This window comes from Triturus cristatus, chromosome 12, assembly GCF_964204655.1.
Source record: "Triturus cristatus chromosome 12, aTriCri1.1, whole genome shotgun sequence".
NCBI lineage: Eukaryota > Metazoa > Chordata > Amphibia > Caudata > Salamandridae > Triturus > Triturus cristatus.
This window is the reverse complement of record NC_140595.1, coordinates 827,776,621-827,804,329: the sequence shown is the minus strand read 5'-3', so window position 1 is coordinate 827,804,329 and position 27,709 is coordinate 827,776,621. Positions and strand designations below refer to the sequence as shown.

General features: G+C 47.6%; 1 protein-coding gene across 2 annotated transcripts in view; it reads right to left on the bottom strand.

The window, feature by feature from the left end:
• Positions 1-3,945: 3,945 nt before the first annotated feature.
• Positions 3,946-27,709, bottom strand: part of PPP1R35 (protein phosphatase 1 regulatory subunit 35) — an 89,628-nt gene continuing 65,864 nt past the window's right edge. For both annotated transcript variants that reach the window (XM_085638045.1, XM_085638046.1), the window contains exon 5: positions 3,946-4,966. In XM_085638045.1, the coding sequence (XP_085494171.1) occupies positions 4,793-4,966 (174 nt within the window). In that variant the 3' untranslated portion in view covers positions 3,946-4,792. The remainder of the gene's footprint in view (positions 4,967-27,709) is intronic.

Sequence of the window (27,709 nt, the reverse complement as noted above, 5' to 3'; positions counted from 1 at the left end):
GCCCGGCCCCAGCCCTACCGGCCTGTCTCACCCTCGAACCTTCTCCTGCAAAATCCCGGTGTGTCCTGCAGCCAGCAACCTCAAGAAATGCGGAGGACCTGCCTGCCTTCACTTCTAAAGACTGCATCTCCTGTGAACACCGGATTTGTTCAAACTGCAGCTTCCAGAGACCGCGAATCCAGCCCACTCTGCACCCGCCAAACACGCGCCGAGCTCGAGTGGAAAAACACCACGAGGAGGTCTCCCCAGCGATCCGGACCCGAGATCCGGCGACCCCTGACCTGCCTCAAGCCTCCAGCCGACGCCTGCAGCCTAAATCCAGAAGGCCCCCCTAACCGCGACCAGGAGCTGGTAAGAAGATCCGACCCCAAAAGGCACCCCTGCACCCGATGCCCCACGGCCTTGTGTGCCCAGACCGACTGTGCCTAGCCAACCCTTAAACTTCCCAACTTACCTCTCCAAGTGGTGGTCGCACCCAGAAGTCCTTCGTCTCCCTGCCTGCAGTGCTTTTGCAAACCGGAGGTACTCCATAGAAAACAACAGGGCGCCCGACGTCGAAACAGCACTCTGCACCCAACTGCCCCAGTGCCGCTGAGGGTGCACCTTTTGTGCTACTTTGTTTCCCCATTTGCCCTGACCTTAACCCTAAGAGCTTTGCTCCCACAACCCAGTGGCTTGCTTGCCAGCAGCCACCAATCGGAGGCCCCCTATCCCCCACTGGATAACATTGCGCCTCCACACTCTGCAACCGGCCGCCCTAGTGCCGCTGAGGGTGCAACAACAGTGCATCACTGACCCTGGGGGACCTCTGAGTCTAACCCCAGAACCTTAACTCCCACATTACTTACCTCAGAACCGTTAACCTCTTTTCCCTCCATAGGATAACATTGACACTTTTTCTCCAAAAAGTTTCTAAGTGTGGAGTCTTAAAAATCGCACAAATGACCAAAACGTGTTTACTCACCCGTTTGCAGGAAATGTCCCAGTGCTGAATCTAGGTATCCGGCATTGAGTTAGAAAAGTAACGTAAAAAGTAACTTACCTGCAATTTACTGTAAAAGCCTATTCATTTCACACAGCGTTCGTCAGTGGGATGGGCCTAGACATAGGATAGAGCGGGGACCCTAACACTCTAAGCTTGTGAGATCCGCTGCACACGGTGCTCCAAGGGCACATGTTTACTGTAAATCTGTATGTGCAAATATCCGCACTCTGTTTACTATAAATGCCAATAAAAAGAATTAAAAAAAACAAAAAAAGCCTATTCATTTCAATGCACTGCTCCCAAAAGGTTTTTCAGTGTGGAGTTTTGAAATCTGAAAATATCCTTTAAAAATCGCACTAATACCCAAAACGCAATGTCTTACCTGTTTGCAGGAAATGTCCCAGTGCTGAATCTAGGTATCCAGCACCGAGTTAGAAAAGTAACGTAAAAAGTAACTTACTTGTAATTTACTGGAAAAGCTTCATTCCAATGTACAGCATCTGTTGCATTTTCATACTACTGCGCCCCTGTAAATCAAAGTACAATTTCTATTGCATTTTCAAACTGTTCTATATCCAGTAATGCATTACTGAAAAGTATTTATATGCTTACCTGTACCAGGCTTGCTTGGTTCTAGAAATAAAACAACATTATATTTCTTTATACAAACACAATTGGCCTAGAGTTTAGTTCTTGAGTGTGTGAATTCATTTGTGTACATCAAATGCGTAACACTGTCCTCTGATACTGCCTTACTGCTCGACCAGGCTACCACTATTAGAGAGTAAGGTTCTATCTAACTTTAACCTCTGCCTCCCTCTGGGGACACTTGGATTCTATACACACTATACCTCATTTTGATGTAGTATATATAGAGCCAGTTTCTTACAGGGATCCTCCTAAAATCCAAGCTTGCCCTCGCATTTGAGCATTCACAGTGATGCGTCTATTCGTTTATCCTGCTCTAAGAAGCATGAGGACTTACCTGCAGGTCCTTCTCCTGCTCTAAGAAGTATGAGGACTTACAAGCAGGCCCTTCTTCTGCTCTAGCAGGCCCGTCTCCTGCTCTAAGGAGTATGAGGACTTACAAGCAGGCCCTTCTCCTGCTCTAGAAGGCCTTTCTCCTGGTCTAAGAAGTATGAGTACTTACCTGCAGGCCCTTCTCCTGCTCCAGCAGGCCTTTCTCCTGGTCTAAGAAGTAGGAGTACTTACCTGCAGGCCCTTCTCCTGCTCTAAGAATGAGGACTTACAAGCAGGCCCTTCTCCTGCTCCAGCAGGCCTTTCTCCTGGTCTAAGAAGTATGAGTACTTACCTGCAGGCCCTTATCCTGCTCTAAGAATGAGGACTTACAAGCAGGCCCTTCTCCTGCTCTAGCAGGCCCTTCTCCTGCTCTAAGAAGTATGAGTACTTACCTGCAGGCCTTTCTCCTGGTCTAAGAAGTATGAGTACTTACCTGCAGGCCCTTCTCCTACTCTAAGAATGAGGACTTACAAGCAGGCACTTCTCCTGCTCTAAGAAGCATGAGGACTTACAAGCAGGCCCTACAGAAAAGCAGGAAGCAGCAGTGTGAATGTTGGGACTAGGGGTGACTAAAAAGCCTACTGTCTCATCAGGAGTCCTACTATATAATGTACTGTAAACTGCTCAACAATAATTGTACAAGTTCAATGATGTTAAAAGCAACCAGAAATGATGCCCAAATGATGATCTGGAAATTGGTTTAATTTAATCTATTGAGTCTGCACCATCCGCATTGCCTCAGTGCCCTGCTGTCCTTCACGGTATCCTGAAAAACCCTCCTAATCATTCAACTTCCTTTATAATGTGCTGGCTAGAAAATATGTAAAATGCTCCATTTTATTTTACATGTACTATGTTTAACTTTAGCTTTAATAGGGTGTATTGTATGTAGATTGCCAGAGCTTTTAAAAATGTAAGCAAAAGTTGTTTCTCAAACCACAGACTGGGCTCTCACGCAATTAAACCGCACGCCTCCGGTCCAAAGATTTCCGTGGGAGCCAAGGGTGACGAATGATTTTTGTAGGAGCCAAGGGTGACGAATGGTTTCCGTGGGAGCCAAGGGTGAAGAATGGTTTCCGTGCGAGCCAAGGGTGAAGAATGGTTTCTGTGGGAGCCAAGGGTGAAGAATGGTTTCTGTGGGAGCCAAGGGTGAAGAATGGTTTCTGTGGGAGCCAAGGGTGAAGAATGGTTTCTGTGGGAGCCAAGGGTGAAGAATGGTTTCCGTAGGAGCCAAGGGTGAAGAATGGTTTCTGTGGGAGCCAAGGGTGAAGAATGGTTTCTGTAGGAGCCAAGGGTGAAGAATGGTTTCTGTGTAAGCCAAGGGTGAAGAATGGTTTCTGTGGAAGCTAAGGGTGAAGAATGGTTTCCGTAGGAGCCAAGGGTGAAGAATGGTTTCTGTGGAAGCCAAGGGTGAAGAATGGTTTCTGTGGAAGCTAAGGGTGAAGAATGGTTTCCGTGGGAGCCAAGGGTGAAGAATGGTTTCTGTGGAAGCCAAGGGTGAAGAATGGTTTCCGTGGGAGCCAAGGGTAAAGAATGGTTTCCGTGGGAGCCAAGGGTGAAGAATGGTTCCCGTGGGAGCCAAGGGTGAAGAATGGTTCCCGTGGGAGCCAAGGGTGAAGAATGGTTCCCGTGGGAGCCAAGGGTGAAGAATGGTTTCTGTGGAAGCCAAGGGTGAAGAATGGTTTCCGTGGGAGCCAAGGGTGAAGAATGGTTTCCGTGGGAGCCAAGGGTGAAGAATGGTTCCCGTGGGAGCAAAGGGTGAAGAATGGTTTCTGTGGAAGCATTCCTCGTTTATTCGAAGAACCACCTCTAGGTTGATTGGATCACATAATAAACCACGCCACATCCAGTAAAGGTCTGGGTTTCTCATCCTTTTTAATCTCTTCCACTTGCATCGGCTTCGGAACTCAAGGACATAGAACTGACATTGGATTGTAAGATACGAATAAAAATATTTTAATGAAAACACGAAATCAGACAAACAATAGAGTGGCACATGATAATAATTGAGCAAAGTGCTAAGAGAAACATTTAAATATTCACACACAGATTGTCACGCAGAATATATAATTTGTGATTGTAACAGACACTTAGACCCAGCTGGGAACCAGTAGATGCCACATTTGGGTGGGAGTTCCTGTGACCTGCAGCAATGCTCCAGCATCCCAGTAAGGCAACCTTTGTCCAAGAGAACCCCCAGCTCAGGGTCAGTGACCTGCAGCACAGCCCTGTAGACCTCAGCACGGTACACACTGCCATCTCCCCTACCAAGGGTGCACACTGGAGCTGCATCGTTCCAGGGCGGAAGGGGACCCTACAAATGTAGTGATAACTGGTCTGAGAAGCAGCTGGGCATAGCGAGTGGAAAGAGCTTCTTCCATTGGCCAGTTGTGGTTATTTTTCATTCACTCAAACAGTTCCTTTTGTTTCTTTACAGACGCACCTACAGGACGGTATGTTTCTTAAGCCACTTGAACTGGATAAGAGTTCTCCGAACTCCTTACGCAGCAGAGATGAGTGTGAAGTGATACCTGGGACCTGCCCTGGAGATGGACATTACAGGCCATGGACTACTGATCGAGCAGCTCAGCTCTTGGATCTTGGCTAATTGCTCCTAAGAGCCTTTTGCCTCTCATCAGCTGCCACAGGACAGGTGTGTGACCAAGAGGGAGCCATTCAGAACAAGCTCACAAAAGCCGGTCTCCTTCTAGTGCGGCAGCTCACGCAGTCCATTGGTTTGTTTTGGGTCAGCAGGGTCAAACGACAGTGTACCATTGAGACTGACCGCTACGCATCCCATTCCTGCAGTTTTCTATACATGTCAAAGGCAGTCCGCTGTGGTTTGACGCAGGCTTGAAGTTTCAGAGGGGGCAGCCCCTCTGTGGCAAGGTATGGCACTTCCCAGAAAACTTCAGACGCTTTATAGAACATCATCAGGTCAGGGGCCTCCGCGACGCTCTCCTGAAATAGAAAAATAATAAGGATGAAATCACATGAGCTCTACACTGGCACCGGACGTGTTCTTCTAAAACAGCAGAAGAAACTAGAGTCATGCTTGAATCACACAGACTCAGTTGCAGATCACACTGCATCAGAACAATAAAAAGTAACCGCTGAAGACTTTGTTAAACATAAAGTAACCCAATTAACAAGAAATGGATCATAAAGAACATTTCTTTATCTTCCCATGGCTCATCCTGACCTGTCAATAAACCCTAAATCATGGCCTAGCTTCACCGCAATGTCCAGGCCACAGAGATGGGTACTCACCTGTAAAAGCTGTGATCCCAAATAGGATCTTCTGTAGAGCCAAGCCGCACAGAATTGTTGAGATCACAGAGGGCTAAACCTACACCTGGACTGGATTTTTAGGACAGACTGACCAAAATAAGCATCCCGCCTTGAGTGACTGCCGAAGCAAGCAGCAGTGTCACTTCCATGGGGCTGCTTTGCAGCATGATGAATATTACTCAAGAGTGTCTCAGCGGCAGGCTTACCTTTGGTCAAGGGAGCCCTTGGATAGGGATCAGCACCTTCTGGGAACTCAATTTCACTCCAAATGCCCAATGGGAACTACCTTGCGTTCAAGCATCTTTCTCTTGGACACCTGTTCCATAAGCTACTGAATGTTAACGTGTCAGAACTCAAAGTTATGCAGACTGACCAGTGGGAGCAGTGAGATTAAGAATAGAAACTGAGGGATTTACTTGAGCAAAAAGACTGGACACGGCAGGGTCAAGAAAGTCCTGACCAATCGTCTGTGGCAAAGAAAAGAATACCCTTTTCAGGAGATTAGTTCAGGCTTCTGTTGGACAGTAGCAGATGGGAGTGACAAAAATGCATTTACATGAAAGAAGTCCAGCAGAGATGGCGATTGCAGAATTGTCTGCTGTCTGCCCATTTATGAGTGGCGAGATTAGTCAGACCTAAGTGTGCTCCCTAAAAAACATCAGCGGCTACGCTCCAAGGAACTTCGCAAAGATACCAGGAGCAGACTTAAGTCTAAATGGAACAACCATAAACTTATAGCCCACTACTTGGGAAATTCCGTCAACAGGATGGGAAGGCTGGCTTCGTGCAGTTCTATGGAGTGCATGAAGTCGCTTAGGCGAGATCGTCTTGCATTTGACGAGTGAGCATGAAGGAGACTTTTGACTGGGCTTTTGTTTGGTGCCATCTAGGTCTTATCTTGATAGTTAAAGTTAGGAGGAAGGGAAGACCCCTTGGCTGGTTCGGGCAGAGATTTTTAAACTAGTCTTCTTTGAAGGTTGGTTTCTTTTGCTTCCGTTATTAACACTGGGTTCGAAAGTGGCATGGAAGTGATCTTAAGGTTTGGAAACAGAGGGAGTATCTCCGCCCCCCTACATGCTCCCTCGCTGATGCAGCTACCGGAAGTCGTGGTTAAAAGGTTTTCTGACGCCTTTTAAGTCGAGAAGAACCTAAGGGATCAATGCACCGTAAATAAGATATAGCAATAAATCCGCTTCCCTTCCACTGAGAGTGTTGGGCTAAGAGAGAAGCTTTCCTTGAGCAGAATGTAGAATCAGCACATAAAAAGGGGTACAGCTTACATAATGGTGAAAATATTCGAACCGATGAACTGAAGTAGAAATTTATAAAGCAGAAAGTATTTGCCTCCAATGGTGGAAATGGGATTTCCAGTTAGGATGCAAAGATAAATGCAAATCCATAAAGAAGCCATGTTCTCAGATATCTTGCTCTTTCATGGGGGCTCAAGACATGGTGTCTACAATTATATAGTGCACCCCTACCTCGTTCGCACTTCTTGGTTTCACTTTTCACCTGCCTCGCCACTCCCTCTACTGATCTTTCACTTCTCTCTTCCCAATCATCTTTCCCTCACTCGTCCAGCCACTCCATCTCTCTGCTCTTCCACTGCTCCTTTCCTTTATCTTCTGTTTCTTTATCTATGTCCCTCTCGCCTTCACTTGTGGGTCTTGTTCTCTCTCTCCTCTTCTGCCCTCCACGTCTATTCCCTGAGGGACCTCCTGGCCATTGGGGTGGTTGCAGCTTGCTGTGAGCACCATCACCGTGCCCCCCCCTCGCCTTCACTTGTGGGTCTTGTTCAGTCTCTCTTCTTCTGCCCTCCACTTCTATTCCCCGAGGAACCTCCTCCCCCTTTGGGTGGTTGCAGCTTGCTGTAAGCACCCTCACCTTCCCCTCCCCCCCCCCGCCTTCACTTGTGGATCTTGTTCAGTCTTTCTTCTTCTGCCCTCCATGTCTATTCCCAGAGCAAATTTGTAACCATCACTCTGTGTGAACCCGAAGGCGACTTAATTCACAAAATGCACTATACAAGAGTCATGTCTTTTGTGAAAAAAAAGAAACTTTAACATCTTAAAAACAAAACCCCCCAAAAAACCACAAATACTTATAGGAAATATAGACGGAAGTACAATGTGAAATGCAAAGAGTGATTGCGTTGCTGATGCAGATTATCTGAAGTGTTTCAGTCAGGGTTGGGAAACAGATAATTTTTGCCTGCACAGTTAAGGACGCACATTCAAAGAAAGGTTTTAATTCCCCACCCTACTGTACTGCTCGATTTTCCCGGCCCTATTGTGTTGATGGGTGATTAGGGTGACTTCAGTCTCTCTACCATTCAAGCCTAAGGGTTAGAGTAGTGAATGAAGTCTATTTACTAGGCACTCCGACATGATCCTGTGTTCTTCCCCATAGATTAGGGCTTGCACACATATCCTAGGGGATAGATTTGTTAGTATTAGGGATAACCTGCCCTGTAGTGAGGGTATTTCATGGAGCCGTGCTGAATTCAGGCCTGGTAGGCCTCAAACGGGGGAGACTCCATCTTTCTTTCTGCTCCGGCAGCGTGAGATGCTTCTAGGTTAAAGGGGATGTTTTAGTTATGAGGTGTTATTCGCTTGGAGAGAACCGGCTCAGACCGGCCCGTATCGAAGGATTGTATTTTTCTTCATGCCGAAGACGCTACATCAGGCCGGCCGCCTGGGAAAGTGTCCTTGGCACGGGGAGGTACAAGAATTTGGTGGGCGGCAGGTTACGGGCCGGAATTTTCCATGAGGAAATGCACCTCTATATTAGTAAAAGTCTGAGGCAGTTACGAGGCACTTACTTCAGTCCGTAGGCGGCATCTAGCCGTTAGCAGTAAAGCTACTACTTATTCCAGGGAAGACAGATGACAAACTTGAAGGCGGAGAAAAACCGAGAGACAGATACTATTATAGCAGAATTGCCAGAGAGGAGAGAGTAGCCGATGAGGAAGGGGTCCCAGTGACTCGGAGAAGGGAGCTACGGAGGTGTGATCTCCAGGCGAGCCGAGGCACAGACGAGAAGGGAACCTAGATAACCATTGAGTGCAGGCTACACACGACTAAGGTGATGTCGACCCCTTTCTTATTAGAGTGTACAACCTAATCTTTCACTTTTCTTTGCAGGTTATGTGTTACACAGTAATGTTATATGATTGCGTATATAATAAATAATAAAGTATTCAGTTTGTAGTGAATCAACATGTGCTGCGTGTTTCTGTATAAGAGGGTAGCCTATTCTTCTAGTCAGCTGTGACTTGACATGAACAGATGTTAACCCTGATCAGGTAAGTGGTAACTGAATAAGGGAGAGAGGAACCCCTCGAACCAGAGAACAGGTTGTGCTCAAACTGGCAGTTCTTGTGTAATCTGGTAAATAGTAGAACTGATTCCCCTGCTGTATGTTATGGTAATCATAGGATGAACTTGTGCTGAGGCTGCCGTCTGGGTAGGAAGTCCTGGGTCCGTCTGGGACCGCGAGGCTGAGGCTGCCGTCTGGGTAGGAAGCCCTGGGTCCGTCTGGGACCGCGAGGCTGAGGCTGCCGTCTGGGTAGGAAGTCCTGGGTCCGTCTGGGACCGCGAGGCTGAGGCTGCCGTCTGGGTAGGAAGTCCTGGGTCCGTCTGGGACCGCGAGGCTGAGGCTGCCGTCTGGGTAGGAAGTCCTGGGTCCGTCTGGGACCGCGAGGCTGAGGCTGCCGTCTGGGTAGGAAGTCCTGGGTCCGTCTGGGACCGCGAGGCTGAGGCTGCCGTCTGGGTAGGAAGTCCTGGGTCCGTCTGGGACCGCGAGGCTGAGGCTGCCGTCTGGGTAGGAAGTCCTGGGTCCGTCTGGGACCGCGAGGCTGAGGCTGCCGTCTGGGTAGGAAGTCCTGGGTCCGTCTGGGACCGCGAGGCTGAGGCTGCCGTCTGGGTAGGAAGTCCTGGGTCCGTCTGGGACCGCGAGGCTGAGGCTGCCGTCTGGGTAGGAAGTCCTGGGTCCGTCTGGGACCGCGAGGCTGAGGCCGCCGTCTGAGTAGGAAGTTCTGGGTCCGTCTGGGATCGCGAGGCCGCCACTTGTATTATAAAAGGTCTAGATATATATATATATATATATTAGGAATTCCCTGTCCTTAGGTGGTATATATCGGTGGTTACTTGTTGTGAATAGGCCCTAGGGAGAGGGTAACGTTCTGGCTGGGTTAGAGAGGCTCTGATGAGCGGGTTCTATCTGATCCGAAAACCCAAGCAGAACATTTGGCGTCACGAACCGTTTTCGAAACCTGTGTGCGTCGTGTTGTCTCGTGTTTGCTTTCGGCGTGTGCGTGGTTTTGTTTGTATATTATTTGTGGTGTAATTGTGTGTATAGTTTTTCTTCTTCTTTCTTTTCTTTTTCTTTCTTTTCTTCTTTCTTTTTCATGATGTTTTCTAGAAAGTCAAAATCTACTTTTAAGTTGCCCGTTGATATTCCCGGATGGGATTCAACGCCTTATGAAGCCTTAGCCCGTGAGTGGGCTGATTCTACTGGTTTGAGTGAGAATTGGAATTCTTCTTTGGAGCTGGCGGAGCCGGCTAATGTGATTACTTGTTTACAGAAGGCACCCATCTCGAAGGGTGAGGAGATTCCCATTTTGGGGCGCAGAGGTTGGATTGTTCTGTCTGCGTACAGGATTCTGCATGAGAGGTTGTTGAAGCTACAGATATCTCTTAAGGATGTGGAAGCGCACTTTGTTGAGATTCAGAATTCTCATACTTTGTTGCGGTGTCAAAATAAGTTGCTTGCTGACAAACTTGAGACTTACCAGACTATTGCCGAGAGGGCGGCTGTGCGAATTGCCCGTTATAAATACAAGAATCGGCGCGGTCGGGTTTCGACTCGAAAGGTGCGTCTGGTCGTGGCGAAAGCCGGACTGGATTGGAATCCTGATGAATGGGATGGTAATATCTGGAATTCGAGTGATTCTTGTTCCTCGGGTGAGGAATCTGTCAAGCGCGAGTCCTCCCGCTCCCGCCATGATTGTAAGCCTGCTTCTCGCACCCCTGATGGTGCACCCCGTGATTGCGCTCGTCCTTCGAGTGGGGTTGATGCTTCTTCCACTGATTGTTCCTCTACGTGTACTGGTCGAGCTCCTTGTGATGCTCATCCCGCGGTCTCGGTGCATCCAGTTTTTCGTCGGAAACTGCAGCAGTCTCCCGCTGCTCCGCAGGGTGTTTCTTTAGACTCTTTGGAGGACTTTACTCAACAGGAAATTAGTGATATTTTGCAGCGATTTCGGCAGCGAGCTGGTGAGACCTTACTAACATGGATGGTGCGCCTTTATGAACTGGCGCTGCTGGCATTATGTTAGATAATGGCGATTGTTTGAAGTTTTGTTCCTTGAGTTCGGATTCTACTGTACAGGATCATTTTCGTAACTATAATGGTGGTGGTCAAATTTCTTTACTTCAATTGGCGACTGAGGGTTGTAATATAAAGTACCCTACTGAGTCTGATTGGCCTGTGAATGACAAACCGTGGTATACTTTGCGCGACGCTGCACAACGTCTCAAAGAGGAGGTGATGAAAACGGCAATTTTTCTGGGTACTGCTGACAGGTTGCTTGATGGTTCGTTGACATCTTCTGTGCGGAATCGTATTATTCGTTCTTCCCCTGTTGCTTATAAGCAGGTCATGATGACTTTATTGATTAATCAAACTGGTAACGTGTTATCTACGGTACTGGAATCGGTACGCCAACTCGGTGAGTTAGGCGAGTGGTTTAAACCTGAACGTCAGTCCCGGCCTGACACTCGTACTCCTGGTGACAATAAACTTACTAGACGTGATATCTTTTCTGGTCTTCTGGCCGATGGTGTGCGGAGGGAGGACATTGACGGTGAGACTACTGCTCGTTTGTGGGAGTTGTTTCGCAAACGTGGCTTGGATCGGAAGGAGGGTGCCCGGCGTGTTCGGATGTCTGAGTGTGATCGTGGTGGTTCTGACGGTAGCGGTGATGACGACCGCCGTGGGCGCTCTGTTCGTCGTGATGACCGACGTTATGTACGCGATATGTCCCCCCGTCGAGAGAGAGACAGAGAGAGAGAAGAGGAAAGAGAGAGGGGAAAAAATGATTATATTTACAGCAGACGTAGAGATGATAGGGATCAATCCCCTGAGTTGAGGAGGAGAGAGGATCGTCATAATTTGGCCGATCGAAACCAGCAGTGTACTGCAGAAGACACGAATCCATTTCGTACTGGGAATGGATATGAACAGGAGGTACCGATACCTAAGAAACGTGAGAGTCTTTATCCTCATTTATCCTGGTATACAGAATGCAGTAAACAGGACTAGGAAATAGGTCAAGCTCCAGTACACAGATGGGCTCACAGAGATAATAGACCCTATGTAGATATTGAAATTTATTGGAGACATCGTAATATCCAAAGGGCCCGAGCATTGGTAGATACAGGAGCGGAGGCCACTCTTATTCATGGAAAATCAAAGAAGTTTAAAGGTCAGCCTTTTACAATTACCGGATTAGGTGGAAAGGAAACTCCCGCAGTTCAAACCTTACTTGAAATGAGAATAGGTAGAATCCCTAGAAAAGAATACTCTGTACTAGTGGTGCCTCTCTTGGAATTCATAATTGGAATTGATATTTTGAAAGGAATGACTTTGCATTTAGATGATGGATGTTACCAATTTGGAACTACGCATTATATATCGTCCAGGCCTATACGGGTTGGTCGTTTACGAATGCCCCCCATAAAAGTTCCTCAGGCGACAAAAGTGGTTTGTCAGAAGCAGTATCGTATTCCAGGTGGTCATGAGGAGATTAGTACCACTATTCAGGAGTTGGTGGATGCAGGTGTTATAGCCCCAGTTACTTCTGCTTGGAATAATCCTGTTTGGCCTGTACGTAAGAGTGATAATTCTTGGCGTATGACTGTTCATTATCGAGAATTGAACAAACACACACCCTCTTTGACCGTTGCAGTACCGGATGTCATTACTCTACTTGAAAGAATCCAAAAACATCCAGGTACATGGTATGCGTCAATTGATATTGCTAATGCTTTCTTTTCGATTCCGATTGCCCCTGAGTGTCAGGAACAGTTCAGTTTTACGTGGAATGGGCGTCAGATGACGTTTAGAAGTCTTCCTCAGGGCTATGTGCATAGCCCTACGATATGTCACCGGCTGGTGGCAGAGCATTTGGCTGAGGTACCGGTTCATCCGCAAGTTCAGATGTGTCATTATATTGATGATGTTTTGATCCAAGGCGAAACACAGGAGGAAGTTCAGACCCAATTGGACAGAGTCATTGGGTGCCTGCGTGAGAAAGGTTGGGAAATCAATCCGGATAAACTACAAGGCCCGTCCCAGGCTGTAAAATTTTTGGGTATTAATTGGCATGAAGGGCACCGTGAAGTGATCCCTCAGGTTAAACAGAAAATTCTTGATTTTGCAGTTCCAAGGAATAGGAAAGAAGACCAAAGCTTCATTGGTTTATTTGGTTTTTGGCGTCAGCATATTCCTCATTTGAGTCAAATATTGGCCCCCTTGTACCGTGTCACCCGTAAAAAGAATGCATTTGATTGGGATAAACCACAGCAAGATGCGTTCAACCTAGCAAAAGAGGCAATTCAACATGCTTTGGATTTATGGCCCGTACGTGATGGTGAGGTAGATTTGAATGTGTCTGTACAGGGCCTTTATGCGAATTGGAGTTTGTGGCAGAAGCAAGGCAGGAGTAGAGTGCCGTTGGGTTTCTGGACCAAAAAGTTACCTGATGCTGGTGAGCGTTATACACCTTTTGAGAAACAGTTACTTGCATGTTATTGGGCTCTGGTGGATACCGAGCAATTGACTTTGGGACATGATATAGTTTTGCGACCTGAGATTCCTATTATGCAGTGGGTTATGAGTTCGCCGAAAACTCACCGAATTGGACACGCTCAAGAGGCGAGTGTGATTAAATGGAAATGGTATATACAAGACAGGGCACGTGTGGGACAAAAAGGAGTTGCATCTTTACATGAGCAGGTGGCGCGAGCGCCATCGACTGAGACTGAGAGTGTATGTTCCGTACCTTTAGTACAGGAGTCTCCTGTCAAGTGGGGTAGACATTTTGATGATTTGTCCGCGGAGGACAGGAACCATGTCTGGTTTACGGATGGTTCAGCAAGGTTCATAGGGCCGAAACGGCACTGGAAAGCGGTGTCCTATAATCCGATCACACAAAAACTGCTGAGCACAACTGGTGAAGGTAAGAGCAGTCAATTTGCTGAACTGTATGCGGTTTATCAAGTCCTGAAACAAGAATTACCCGGCACATGTCATATTTTCACCGACTCTTGGTCTACTGCCAATGGACTGGCAGTTTGGTTACCGACTTGGCATTCCCATAATTGGGAATTGCATTCAAAACAGTTGTGGGGAAAAGAATTATGGCAGGAGATTTGGGAGATGCTCCCACAGAGTACTGTTACAATCTTCCATGTGGATGCTCACACCCCTATAGATTCTCTTGACAAATTTTTTCATAACATTGCAGATGAGAAATCTAAAATTGCTGAGGCAGTGGTGGACAGGCAAGATTCTGATATTGCGGGATTGGCGAAATGGGCCCACCAGAAGGCAGGACATTTTGGAGAGAAAGCCACTAGCAGGTGGGCTGCTGATCGAGGAATTTATATTCCCTTAGATTTGATCAAGAATGTTATTTTACATTGTCCCATTTGTCAGCATATCAGACAGCGCAAAGTGCCCCAAATTGTTAAAGGTCATTTACATCGCGGGAAACTGCCCGCTCAAATTTGGCAAATTGATTATATCGGTCCACTTCCCATGAGTAGGAATTGTCAATATGTTTGCACTATTGTTGATACATACAGTGGCTTGTTGGTAGCCCTTCCCTGTAAGCAAGCTACCCAATTGAATACCATTAAAACATTGGAATTGATTATCATGTATTATGGTGTGCCATTCCAAATTCAATCTGATAATGCATCCCATTTTCGTGGAAGATTGGTACAGGAATTCTGTGTGGAAAACAATATTGACTGGGTGTTTCATGTCCCATACTATCCACAGGCCTCGGGTCTTGTGGAGAGATTGAATGGTCTGCTGAAGGGGCAGCTGCGTAAATTAACTGATGACAAATATAAGAATTGGCGAGACTTTTTGTCCCAAGCGCTATTAATTTTGAATAATCGTCCTTTTCTAAATGCTGAATCTCCACTTATGCGTTTGTTCCCTCCGAATGTTAATGCTTAGCCAAATGAAATCAGAGAGACTGTGATGTACTGGGAGATTACTCCCGGAGCTTTGGCTCCATGTAGAGCGACCCCAGGGTCGGCAGGTTTAGACTTGCATGCCATGGATGACACCGTTATAAAAGGTAAAGATCGGGTCATCATCGCGACCGGTGTTGGTGTTCATATACCACCCGGGAATTTTGGATTAATCGCCCCTAGATCGGGGCTGGCTGTAAAAGGCATTCAGGTACTTGGAGGGGTCATTGACAGTGATTATCAGGGAGAGATTAAGGTGCTCCTGCTAAATAGCAGTGAGGCCGATTTGCTGATCCATCGAACTGACCGAGTGGCTCAATTACTCATAATGCCTGTCTTCAGTGGTGGGATGGTAAAAGGCACTGCCCCAACTTTGCTAACTGTACGAGGCCAGAAAGGTTTTGGCTCCACAGATAACCCTGGGGCCAGGGTTTGGGTGCAGTCGCCTAAGACTCCCCCTGAACAGGCAGAGGTCATCGCCACCGGTCATGATAACACCATTTTAGTTATGAGACCAGGGAAAGATAGCTGGGAAGCGGTCCCGGCTGACAAATGTTACTTACGAGAATGATTAATGCCTGTATTTGATTCTCTTTCAGATCATTCTTTGGACTGTTGCTGCAGGATGTGTCGTCGCCGGACTATTTTCGGGTTGGTTCGACGAGAGAGGTGGACTCCCGTCAACCCCGGATGAGCTACGCGCCCGAGTGTCGCGTTCCCTCGCTGCATGGGATTCGTCATCGAACTTTTGGACCCTACTGGCGAAAAGGGTGACCGATGCCCCTCACTTTTGTTTGACGCCGATGAGATCTGTACACGACATCTTAGCGACCTGTCTGGTTGCTGTCCCTGCTTCGCTGGAAACTCTAACTAATATTTTCAACATTTCAAAGGCTCGCCCCAATGTTCTTCTGGGCGATTTTGCCACCCATGCGTATTGCCCCTTATGTACTGAACTACCGGACCAGATACCCCCCGTCCAGTCCCAAATAGTTACCTATAATATCACACAAGGAGATATGTGTTTTTTCCTTACATGTAATCCTAGTGCAATTTCTGAATGTCTACGTCTGAAATTGAAAGGTGCTACTTCCTTCACCCTTCATGAGCGAACTTTGTGCTTTCAAAGGACACCGAAAACATGTGCTTCGGTCCTGAACAATATGACTTGCAAGAGTTTGGTAGTTACCCCTAGTCATTATCGCACGATGTTGCTACCTGCCGGATGGCTTTTCTCATGTGGTAACACTTCTTGGCCATATGTCCCCGCAAATATTTCTGGTGGCCCCTGTGCCATTACGAGACTCAGCTTACTGATGTTCTCGTCACATCCGAATGCCAATTCTCGTGTGATTCGAGATACAGTGATGTTACAGGAGGATTGTGACTCATCTTTGCATTTATATTCCAAGTCTGAATACCTTAGCCTGGCTATTTCAATTATTGGTGTTCCTGCTTTGGCGGTTTATAATGCTAAATCTATTGAGAAAATGGCCTGCTGGATGGTAAAATCCATTAATCATACTTCTACAGTCCTATCTGACATGCTGTTAGACGCCCAGGGTGAACGGAGAGCCATCTTGCAAAATCGAGCGGCCATTGATTATCTTTTGCTTAAACATGGACACGACTGCTCCGATTTTGAGGGTCTTTGTTGTTTTAACTTGTCTGATCATACACAATCTATTTGCGCTCACATTGACAGGCTACATGACTTGACGGAGGAAGTTAGAAAACACATTGACCAGGGCTGGTTTGACTGGCTCTTTAATTGGTTACCTGACCTGTATCTGTTACGTCGAATATTAGGAGGTATTCTAATTACCATCGCTGTTTTGATTTCTATTTGTTGCTTTATTCAGTGTATTCCTTCACTACTTCAATTTTGCACATTTGGTACTAGACATAGATCAGTTAGCTTTGTTTCATATTATTCCTCCACAGATGTTAGTTCTGTTTAATGAATGTATAATAGACTGAAGTCAAGGGTGAAATGTACTGCTCGATTTTCCCGGCCCTATTGTGTTGATGGGTGATTAGGGTGACTTCAGTCTCTCTACCATTCAAGCCTAAGGGTTAGAGTAGTGAATGAAGTCTATTTACTAGGCACTCCGACATGATCCTGTGTTCTTCCCCATAGATTAGGGCTTGCACACATATCCTAGGGGATAGATTCGTTAGTATTAGGGATAACCTGCCCTGTAGTGAGGGTATTTCATGGAGCCGTGCTGAATTCAGGCCTGGTAGGCCTCAAACGGGGGAGACTCCATCTTTCTTTCTGCTCCGGCAGCGTGAGATGCTTCTAGGTTAAAGGGGATGTTTTAGTTATGAGGTGTTATTCGCTTGGAGAGAACCGGCTCAGACCGGCCCTTATCGAAGGATTGTATTTTTCTTCATGCCGAAGACGCTACATCAGGCCGGCCGGCTGGGAAAGTGTCCTTGGCACGGGGAGGTACAAGAATTTGGTGGGCGGCAGGTTACGGGCCGGAATTTTCCATGAGGAAATGCACCTCTATATTAGTAAAAGTCTGAGGCAGTTACGAGGCACTTACTTCAGTCCGTAGGCGGCATCTAGCCGTTAGCAGTAAAGCTACTACTTATTCCAGGGAAGACAGATGACAAACTTGAAGGCGGAGAAAAACCGAGAGACAGATACTCTTATAGCAGAATTGCCAGAGAGGAGAGAGTAGCCGATGAGGAAGGGGTCCCAGTGACTCGGAGAAGGGAGCTACGGAGGTGTGATCTCCAGGCGAGCCGAGGCACAGACGAGAAGGGAACCTAGATGACCATTGAGTGCAGGCTACACACGACTAAGGTGATGTCGACCCCTTTCTTATTAGAGTGTACAACCTAATCTTTCACTTTTCTTTGCAGGTTATGTGTTACACAGTAATGTTATGTGATTGCGTATATAATAAATAATAAAGTATTCAGTTTGTAGTGAATCAACATGTGCTGCGTGTTTCTGTATAAGAGGGTAGCCTATTCTTCTAGTCAGCTGTGACTTGACATGAACAGATGTTAACCCTGATCAGGTAAGTGGTAACTGAATAAGGGAGAGAGGAACCCCTCGAACCAGAGAACAGGTTGTGCTCAAACTGGCAGTTCTTGTGTGATCTGGTAAATAGTAGAACTGATTCCCCTGCTGTATGTTATGGTAATCATAGGATGAACTTGTGCTGAGGCTGCCGTCTGGGTAGGAAGTCCTGGGTCCGTCTGGGACCGCGAGGCTGAGGCTGCCGTCTGGGTAGGAAGTCCTGGGTCCGTCTGGGACCGCGAGGCTGAGGCTGCCGTCTGGGTAGGAAGTCCTGGGTCCGTCTGGGACCGCGAGGCTGAGGCTGCCGTCTGGGTAGGAAGTCCTGGGTCCGTCTGGGACCGCGAGGCTGAGGCTGCCGTCTGGGTAGGAAGTCCTGGGTCCGTCTGGGACCTCGAGGCTGAGGCTGCCGTCTGGGTAGGAAGTCCTGGGTCCGTCTGGGACCGCGAGGCTGAGGCTGCCGTCTGGGTAGGAAGTCCTGGGTCCGTCTGGGACCGCGAGGCTGAGGCTGCCGTCTGGGTAGGAAGTCCTGGGTCCGTCTGGGACCGCGAGGCTGAGGCCGCCGTCTGAGTAGGAAGTTCTGGGTCCGTCTGGGATCGCGAGGCCGCCACTTGTATTATAAAAGGTCTAGATATATATATATATATTAGGAATTCCCTGTCCTTAGGTGGTATATATCGGTGGTTACTTGTTGTGAATAGGCCCTAGGGAGAGGGTAACGTTCTGGCTGGGTTAGAGAGGCTCTGATGAGCGGGTTCTATCTGATCCGAAAACCCAAGCAGAACACCTACCTCAACCCGTGGACTGAAAGTAGAAATCATAGCCCAAAGTGGGGGTGCTCCTCTCTGTACCCAGAGTCTGCTGCAAACTCTCTTAGGCAGTCCTTCGGCCATGAAAGTTCAGTTCCCACATTAAGGACAGACCCCAAAGGCACTTTGGGAGAGACCTCCTCATATCAAACACGTGGACCTTCCAACATCTTTGAAAAGGTCAACGAAGAGACCTACAGCTCAGTAACACAGCAATGCTGCGATTGTCACATAAAGGTGGACTTCAGGTGACACTTCAACCCAGGCCTGTGCATCGTCAACTTAAGACTAAATAATGCAGGGACTAAAGGGGTAACAGACACAACATCTATGCCAACATCAAGTCCAATGAGATGAACATGCCCTTGAGGGGAGATGCCAGCAGGAATTGGCATTGCGCTTATTTCACATTCGCAGGAACATCTACCAACAAGGGCATTGATGACTACGTTTGGTAAATGGGTGAAGGAGCAAATAATGTCGCGAGCGATTAGGCCAGCGGTTCTTAACCTTTTGTATTCTGCGAACCCCCACTACTTCACTATTGGAAGCAGGGGACCCTGGCTTAAGTCACTTCCACGCTGTGAACCTAAATAAAAAAATACAGAAACAAGCATACATCAAACAACCAAACAAGTTATGAAATATTTTCTTTAATTCTCAACAGAAAAATAGATTTAAAAAAAAAATGTTGATGGAGAAGTTGGAGCCTTTAGTTTTATTTCTAAAGGACAAAGCAATATGCTGGATTCTAGCATGTCACACTATTTTTTACTCCTAGTGCGGCCTTTATTTTTACTGGTGCATACTCGGGCTTCAGCTATACTCTGGTTGGCTGAACTTGTGCTGCTTCCAAAAGCAAGCCTATAATACGAACTTAATTTTAAGCATGCAATTTTTAGCTCCTTTACATTTACAGAGCAAAATATCCAGCTTTACATTTTGCTTTTTTATGTGTATATTATTTAATAATCTGCTAGGCTGTGAGGACTACTCAGGAGGTCACAGACCTCCTAAGTAGCCCTCACAGACCCCCAATGGTCTGCGGATCACTAGTTGGGGATCACTTGACTAGGCCATCATTAACGGTGCAGCTTTGTAGGACATGGTGGTCATTGACGTCCCAAACAGGTAGATGGATGCAGAGGCTTGTCGAAGAGCCAGCGGATGAGGAAGGCATCAATAAATATGTTGAACTTTGACAATCCATGGGAGAGTTTTGGCAGCGAGGGTCTCGGTGATAAGGAGGACCTAGACCACAGACATTCATCTGATAACAGAGGCAGACTCAGACTTCCTTTTAAGATCTTTGCTTTTCACTTACACTTTCCCACCTGAACCTTAGGACCCACGGGACTCCTCAGAAGAAAAGAGTCAGGCGCGTGTGTACGAAGAACAGGAACTTACTCTACCTGCCTTTGGGGGAGGTAGAGAAAACTGTTTTGCAGAACTAGCAATCCTGCTGAGTGTGAGGAGTACAAACAATGAAAACACTCTATATGAAGATCACAAGTGGAGAAGCTTTCAATCCTACAAGATATGAATGTAACCTTCACCTTTTTATTTAAAAAAAAAAAAATAATGTCCGAGTTCCAAGACTTAGAGACTCAGGAAAAAATTATTCTGGAGGAACAGCAGAAATCAGAATTTCCCTTTACTATTCACCCAGGAACAAACATGCCCCTTGGGTAGAGGCTACAACTTAGAGTGAAAAGGTGAAAGGTAACCCCATGACACCTTCAATTTCTATAGCTAAACTCTTGCTTCGGTCAGTCAGATTCCCGTCTTGAGAAGATGTTATGTTATATGAATTTGTAGAGTGCTTCTAATCAACCGTGTGGGTATCTAGGCGTTGAATAGAGCAGTCCTGAGGAGGTGATCATGCCTGTTTTGTCTGGAAGAGCCAAGTCTTGAGGTTCCTTCGGAAGTTCATGAGGGAGGGGGAGATTCTGAGGTGTTTTGGGAGGGAGTTCGAGGTCTAATGTGTCTGGAGGGTTGCTAAAGTTATGGCAAGCTGGTCCGGTGTTGTGGAGAGGTTTGTAGGCGTGGGCGAGTAGTTTGAACTTGCATCTTTCCTGGACTGGGAGCCAGTGGATATTGTTGAGGTGTGAAGAGCTGTGGTTACTTCACGGGATGTTCAGGATGCATCTGGCGGCAGCGTCCTTGGTGATTTGGAGTCGGCGCAGGACACGGGCTGGGATTCCGATATAGAGGGCGTTTCTGTACTCAAGTCTACTTGTGATAAGAGCCTGGATTACCGTTCGTCTGGTGTTCAGTGGGATGTACTTTAATATCTTGCGTAGCATTCGCAGGATGTGAAAGCACGAGGAGGAGACAGCATTGAGGTGTCTGCTCATGGAGAGGTCGGCGTCCAGTATGACCATGAGATTCTTGGCATGGTCTGCAGGGGTTCAGAGGGGTCCAAGTTCGGAGGGCCACCAAGAGGTGTTCCAGGGGGTGTGGTTGTTGCCGAAGATAAGAACTTTGGTTTTGTGTTGTGTGGGAGGTAGTTGTTTTTCATCCAGGCAGCGACGTTGCTCAGGCAGTTGGCGTAGTTTGCTTTGGCAGTGCTGGTTGAGTTGGTAGTTAAGGAGAGGATGAGCTGTGTGTCGTTGGAGTAGGTACTATGATAATGGCGAGGGCTCCGACTATGTCCGCAAGGGGCATCATGTAGATGTTGGAGAGTGTTGGGCTAAGTGATGACACTTGAGGGACTCCGCAGAGGAGTTTCTTGGGTTCTGAGGTGTAGCGGGGAAGCCTAACTTGTTGAATTGTGTCTGTGAGGAAGTAGGATATCCACTTGAGGGCCGGTCCGCAGATACTCACATGCTGAAGCTTTCTGATGAGTGACTTGTGGGAGACCATATTGCAAGCTGCTGAAAGGTCAAGGAGGATGAGTGCGAGGATGCTTTTGAGGGCTGTATCTGTGCGAAAGCCTGATTTCTAGGAGTTGATGGAATTCTAGGCAGTCTGCGAGTTGGCTATTGATGGCTTCCTCAATGACTTTAGCTGGAAAGGGCAGGACTGAGATGGGTCTGTAGCTGCTGAGGGTGTTGAGGTTCACTGTTGGTTTCTTCAGTAGGGCGCTGACTTCTGCATTTTTCCAGCAAAATGGGAAGGTGGAGGTGTTGAGGATAGCACTGAGTGTGGGGGAAGGAATGGCTTCTTACCTGTAACTTCTTTTCTCTTGCAGGGAAATTTCCATGATAGTCATAAGCGCTGAATAGGCCCGCCCATGTCCAGGGACCCCGGAGCAGTTGTTATTTATATATCTTCTTAAGTGTAGAATTTTCATCTTACTTCAGGTGGGCCTGCAAGGACTCTTAAGAAAAAGAGACAGATTATGCAGACTATTTACCTAGGCTACATTGGCCAGGATCTTCATCTGAAGCAAGCTATTGCCCAGAGTCACATGGTGCTGGGCTAACCTGCCCCCGGAGTCGGGGATCGAACCGTGAACCCTATGGTCCGGAGTCAGGCATCCTGGCCGCTGCGCCACACCTCTTCCACATGTTGGAAGGGATATTATCTGATTGACATGAAAGTCGGATACCACCTTAGGGAGGAATTTAGGGTGGGTTCTAATAACTACCTTGCACAAGTGGAAGGCAGTGTAGGGTTCATGAGAACAAAGGGCTTGGATTTCACAAACCCTACGGGCTGAAGTGATCGCCACAAGGAGAGCTGCTTTCCATGATAAATGTTGGAGAGATGCCTTGTGAATGGGTTCGAAAGGGTCTTGCATAAGGCGAGAGAGTACTATTTTGAGCTCCCAGGGGAGAGTAGGTCGTCTGATTGGAGGAAAGTCCTTTTTCAAGCCCTCTAAGAAATCCTTAATCACCGGGATTCTAAAAAAGGATGTTTGTGAGTGACATTTTCTATAAGCTGCTAAGTGAACCTTTATCGTGGAGATTTGTTAGCCAGATTTTGCTAAGTGGAGTAAGTACGGAAGAATAACATCTTCCTGGCAAGAGGTGGGATCCACGTTTCTGGAAGAGCAGCATATGCAGAATCTCTTCTACTTGAATGCGTATGCCGATCACGTGGAAGGTCGCTTAGCCTCTTTGAGGATCTCCATGCAGTCCTGTGGCAGATTCAGATGTCCATATTGTATAAGCTCAGGAGCCATGCAGCCAAACTCAAAGCGGAGAGGCTGGGATGTACTATCTGGCCTCCAAATTTCGTTAGCAGATCCGGTCCTCATGGCAGCCGCAGATGTGGACGGATGGACCGATGAAGGAGATTCGTGAGCCACCATTGGCTTGGCTATTCCGGACCTATGAGGATCATCCTCATTGACGGTTGAGCCAATTTGATGAGAACTTCTGGAATCAGTGGGATCGGAGGAAAGGCGTAGACAAACTTCCTGGACCAATTGATCCATAGGGCATTTCCCAGAGTTCCTGTCTGGTAGAACCTTGATGCGAAGCTTTGCAATGTTTTGTTTTCTGCGGTGGCTAACAAGTCGATGCTGAGAATACCCCATCGCTGAAATACATCTTATACCACATCGTCGTGCAAGACCCACTCATGATTTTCTTGCAGGAGTCTGCTGAGTGAGTTCGAATGAGCATTTTGGACACCTGGGAGGTGTACTGCTGGGACTGTCAGGCCCCTGGCAAGAAGCCACTTCCAGATCGTCTGAGACTCGCAGGATAAGACTCTGGACCTTGTCCCTCCCTGCTTGTTGAGGTAGTAAATCGTCGTGGTGTTGTCCGTTTGAACAAGCAGGGAAGGGGTGTTGAACGAGGGGCAGAAAACTTTCAATGCCAGATGGACTGGCCAAAGCTCCAAGAGTTTGATGTGGTACGAAGCTTCCTTCTCTGACCATTTCCCCTGGATCTGGAGATGGTCCATTAGAGCTCCCCAGCCCAGCAACAATGCATCCGTGACAATAGTCTAAAGAGGGATCTCCTGATGGAACTGAGTGCCCTGGAGTAGATTGGATGGGGAGCACCACCATTTGAGAGAAGACTTCACATGGAGGAATAGTTGTAGCTTGTCCTCCCTGTTCCCCGTCAACTGGTCCCATTTATCCTCGAGACATTCTTGTAGAGGTCTCGTGTGCCAGACGGGCATTCGGTATGAGGACTATGCACAAAGCCATCGAGCCGAGGAGAGAGGCAACTGTCCTGACTGTTGGATGGGAAGCTTTCATGAGCCTCTGACACTTCAGAAGGACCGATAAGCATCTCTCCTCCGAAGGAAACACTTTTGCCTTTACTGTGTCGATTAAGGCACCTAGATAATGCAAGGTCTTTACTGGGGTAGAAATGGATTTGTCTTGGTTGATCTGAAGCCCCAGTATCTGTAAGAGGTCGCAAGTCCAGTTGAAATGGAGCTTCGCCTCTTGAGGCGAGGAGGCCTTGATGAGCCAATCGTCCAGATATGGATAGACGAATACCTTGTGTCTCCGGAGATGGGCTGCGACTACTGCCATGCATTTGGAAATATGTTCTGGGTGCTGACTTTAGCCCGAATGTAAGGACCCGGTACTGGTAATGGTCTTGTCCCACCACGAACCTTAAGAATTTGCAATGCTTTCTGGCAATTGGAATATGAAAGTACACGTCTTGAAGGTCGATCAAAGGGAGGCAATCTCCTTGATGTAATTGAGGATAAATTTGGTGTAAAGCCAGCATCCTGAACTTTTCTCGCCAAATCCATTTGTTGGCTGCCTTGAGATCTAGAATGGGTCTGAATTCTTGTTTGTCTTTCTTCTTGACAAGAAAGTATATTGAATACATGCCTTGTCCTTGTTGTTGGTGAGGAACTGGTTCCACTGCTAATTTCTGTAAAAGGACGTTTACTTCCGCTTGTAAGAGAGGAAGCTGGAAGGTGGCTGGCTTCGGAGGGATGTACGGAGGACTGATGAACTGCAGGCAATATCCATGTCGCACAATATTCAGCACCCAGGAGTCTTTTGTTATATTTTGCCACTCTATCGGGTAATGACATGCTTCCCCCCACTGGAGTAGGGAACAGAAGAGGGGGAAGGAACGACTCATAGCTTAGGCCCAGCAGGCTGTCAACCCCCTTGAGGGTGTTATTGGGAGGATCTTCCTCTTGGTTGGCGTCTCTGATACAACTGGTAAGGTCGCTGCTGTTGTGACTGGGGGCCAACCTGCTGTCAACCCTGGTACCATGAGGACAAGTGACCTCTCTGGAAAGAGAACCGTCGCTCGTAAGGCCGGAAATATTTTCTCTGCTCTCTAGGTCTTTCCAGGTCCACAGCCTTAAGGGTCTCCATCTCCCCTTTCATGCGCGTCATCTCTTTATCCGCAAGGGATCCAAAGAGAATGGTGCCTGAGATGGGCAGGGTTAGAATTCTTTGCTGAGCCTCTGGCTTGAGAGAGGTGAGACGCCACCACGATTGCAGTCGGAGACCTATCCCGTGGCAGTACTCGTGAGCGGCTAGTAGTGAAGAGTCCGCTGCAGAACTGATCACCTGGTTGGAGACCATCAGGCCTTCGTTGAGGATTTCCATGAAGTCCTCCCCCTGGTCTCTGGGCAGATGGTCCAGAAATTGGTTTAAGGACTCCCAAAGGGCTCTATCATATCTGCCTAGCAAGGCAGTGGCCCTAGCTGCCTTCATGGTCGTTGCAGCTGTTCTGCACATCTTGCGGCCCAGAGAGTCCAGTCTGCGGCTTTCTTTATCCGGAGGGACCATGGATGAAGGGGAAGTGGCATGTTGCTTCCTAGCTGCTACCACAATTACAGAATCTGGTGCTTGGTCAGAGCGGAGAAAAGCTGGATCCTGCTCTGGAGGTCAATACTTTTTTTGAAGTCTCGAAGGAGCTGTTTTTATTGATGCTGGAGAAAGGAAGAGCTCCATGGCCAGTTCAAGGAGGCCTGGCACCAGAGGCAACTAGGGTTTAGCAATAGATTTTTGCTGAAGTGTTTAAAAAATAACCAATGTTTTCGGGTAAGGCATGGATAAGGGGATATTCAGTTTTGTAGCACCCCTTATTAAGACTTCTTGAAAAGTCTAGATATCATCCACCGGTGGGATTCGTGGAGGTGGAGAGTCAGTCAATGTTGGTGAGTATTGACCTGTAGATGTAGAAGATCTCGAATGATGGTGACACCTTTGGGGCGAAGTAGAGGAGCGACGATGGCGATGATGTCTGGAGCAATGGTGTGATCTTGACCTCCGTGGCGTTACCGGAGATGGTGGAGGTGGAGGAGGAGGAGGAGGAGGAGGAGGCGGAGTTGGAGTTGATGGGAGGAGGTGGCGGTGAAGGATTAGACACAGGCAGCACTGGTGAATGCTGCAACGATGGAGAATATGTCCTTGAATATTCAGAGTCCGGTGATGAATAGATGCGATTCCTCTTTTTCCTGGACTCCAAGTATGGGAGATGGAGCTATAGACTGCGACGTCGAATGTCTCGACGTGAACGGCGAGTGTCGGCGGCGCTTTGATGTGCGGGAGCGCCTCGATGTCGAGCTTCCAGTGTGCCTCGACGGCGATATTCGGTGCCTCAGCGACGAGGTCCGTGCTCGACTCAATGCTGATCGGTGTCCATGCTTCGATCTCCGTGACCGCGACGACGACGACGACTTGTGAGGTGTACACCTCGACATCGATCTTCGCTACCGGTGTCTTGACGGAGACCTACTTGGAGTCTTGGACGTCGTCCTACGGCGCTTGCTCGACGTCGTGTCTTGAATCGGCGGCGAGCATGTTAGCGCCGTACCTCTTCTCGACGTCGATGTCGACCGGAACCGATGTCGTCTCTGTGTCCCCCTCTTCCTGGGAGGCTCTGTGGAAGTTAACAGAGACCTGGTAGAGGTTCTACCCTGTCCAAGTCCTGAGGTCCCACCTTCTCCCGGTCTCTCAGGGTACGCTTGGTGAAGTTCCTGAAGTGTTGACATGACTCAGGAACATGACTGTATGGAAGACAGATGATACAGACCTCTTGGCGGTCTGTCTTGGCCTTCTTTCTCCCACAAGCTGGGCATTTGTCAAAGAGGGATGGCATTTCTTGACAAAATGCTGTTAGAAAAAGGCAGGGAGAAACAAAAAACGTTGAGTGAAACGTTTAAAGTTGAAATTCATTTAAGAATTTTGCACAAAAAAACTATTTGGTCAAGCTCAATGCTCCAGGATTCTGTCGGCAGGAGCAGGTAAATAAACGGAAGTAACTGCCACCTGCTATGCATTATGGGATACTGGTAGTGCCTGGTCCCTTAAAGGCACAGTGTTCTTTTCAGACATCTAATAACAGCCTATGAGGCTACTCTGCCCTGCTCCCTTCATCTATATCATAAAGATAAAGTTTGTGAGAGATATTTCTACTGACTAACACTAAAATGATGTCAAATTTACTGATTCTGGCCCCTTTTTCTCTTCAGGATGAAGAACCTGGCCAGTGTAGCCTAAGTAAATAGGCTGCATAATCTGTCTCTTTTTCTTAAGTGTCTTTGCAGGCCTTCCTGAAGTAAAGCAAAAATTCTACACTTAAAATATTTATATAACAACTGCTCCGGGGTCCCTGCGCATGAGCGGGACTATTACACGCCAATGACTATACATGGGCGAGAGAAATGATGGTTCTTCCAAGGTTGGATATGAAGTGCGGGCATGGGTCTGAGGGAGCTCTTGAGTGGATAGTATTCATCAGGGCGGTAGTTTCTTCATTTGAGAGGCTCTTCTAGTTGCTTAGCTGCCGTTTGGCGATGAAGGAGGTGTTCGGCTGGTCGGGGGAGCTCATATTGATATGCTGTGGGTCGAATGTGTTGTAGATCTTGACAGTCTTCTGTCCTGAGAAGTGTGAGAGGTCATTGCAGAGTACTTGGGATGGGATGATTTAATTGCTGGAAGCTACAGGATTGGAGTACTCCTTGACAATGGTGAAGAGTTCTTTGCCGTTGTTAGAGCTGGCTTTGAGTCTGAGAGTTAGGGCCTTTCTTTTGCGTCTCATAGTTGTTGGTGGTAGAGGTTGAGGGCGGCTTTGTATGTGGATCTTGTGGTGGCGTTTTTGTTGAGTCTCCATTTTCTCTCAAGTTACTTGCAGTGGCGCATGGAATCTCCGAGGGTGTTCGTGTACCAGCTGGGTCGTCTGTTATTTTTGTAGGTCTTGCTTCTGGTGGGAGTGGTGCAGTTGGCACAGTTGGAGAGCCATTTATTGAAGCGCTTTGTGTTGAGGTTCTTGGTGTGGTTGGGTAGGCATTACTGTAGGGTCTTGGTCCAGTTTTCTTAAGATATTTTCCCCACTGTCTTCATGGCACATTGGGTTTTTCCAGTGGGGTGCCTTGGTGAGCGGGTATCTTGAAATGTATGCTGCAGTAGTCGAAC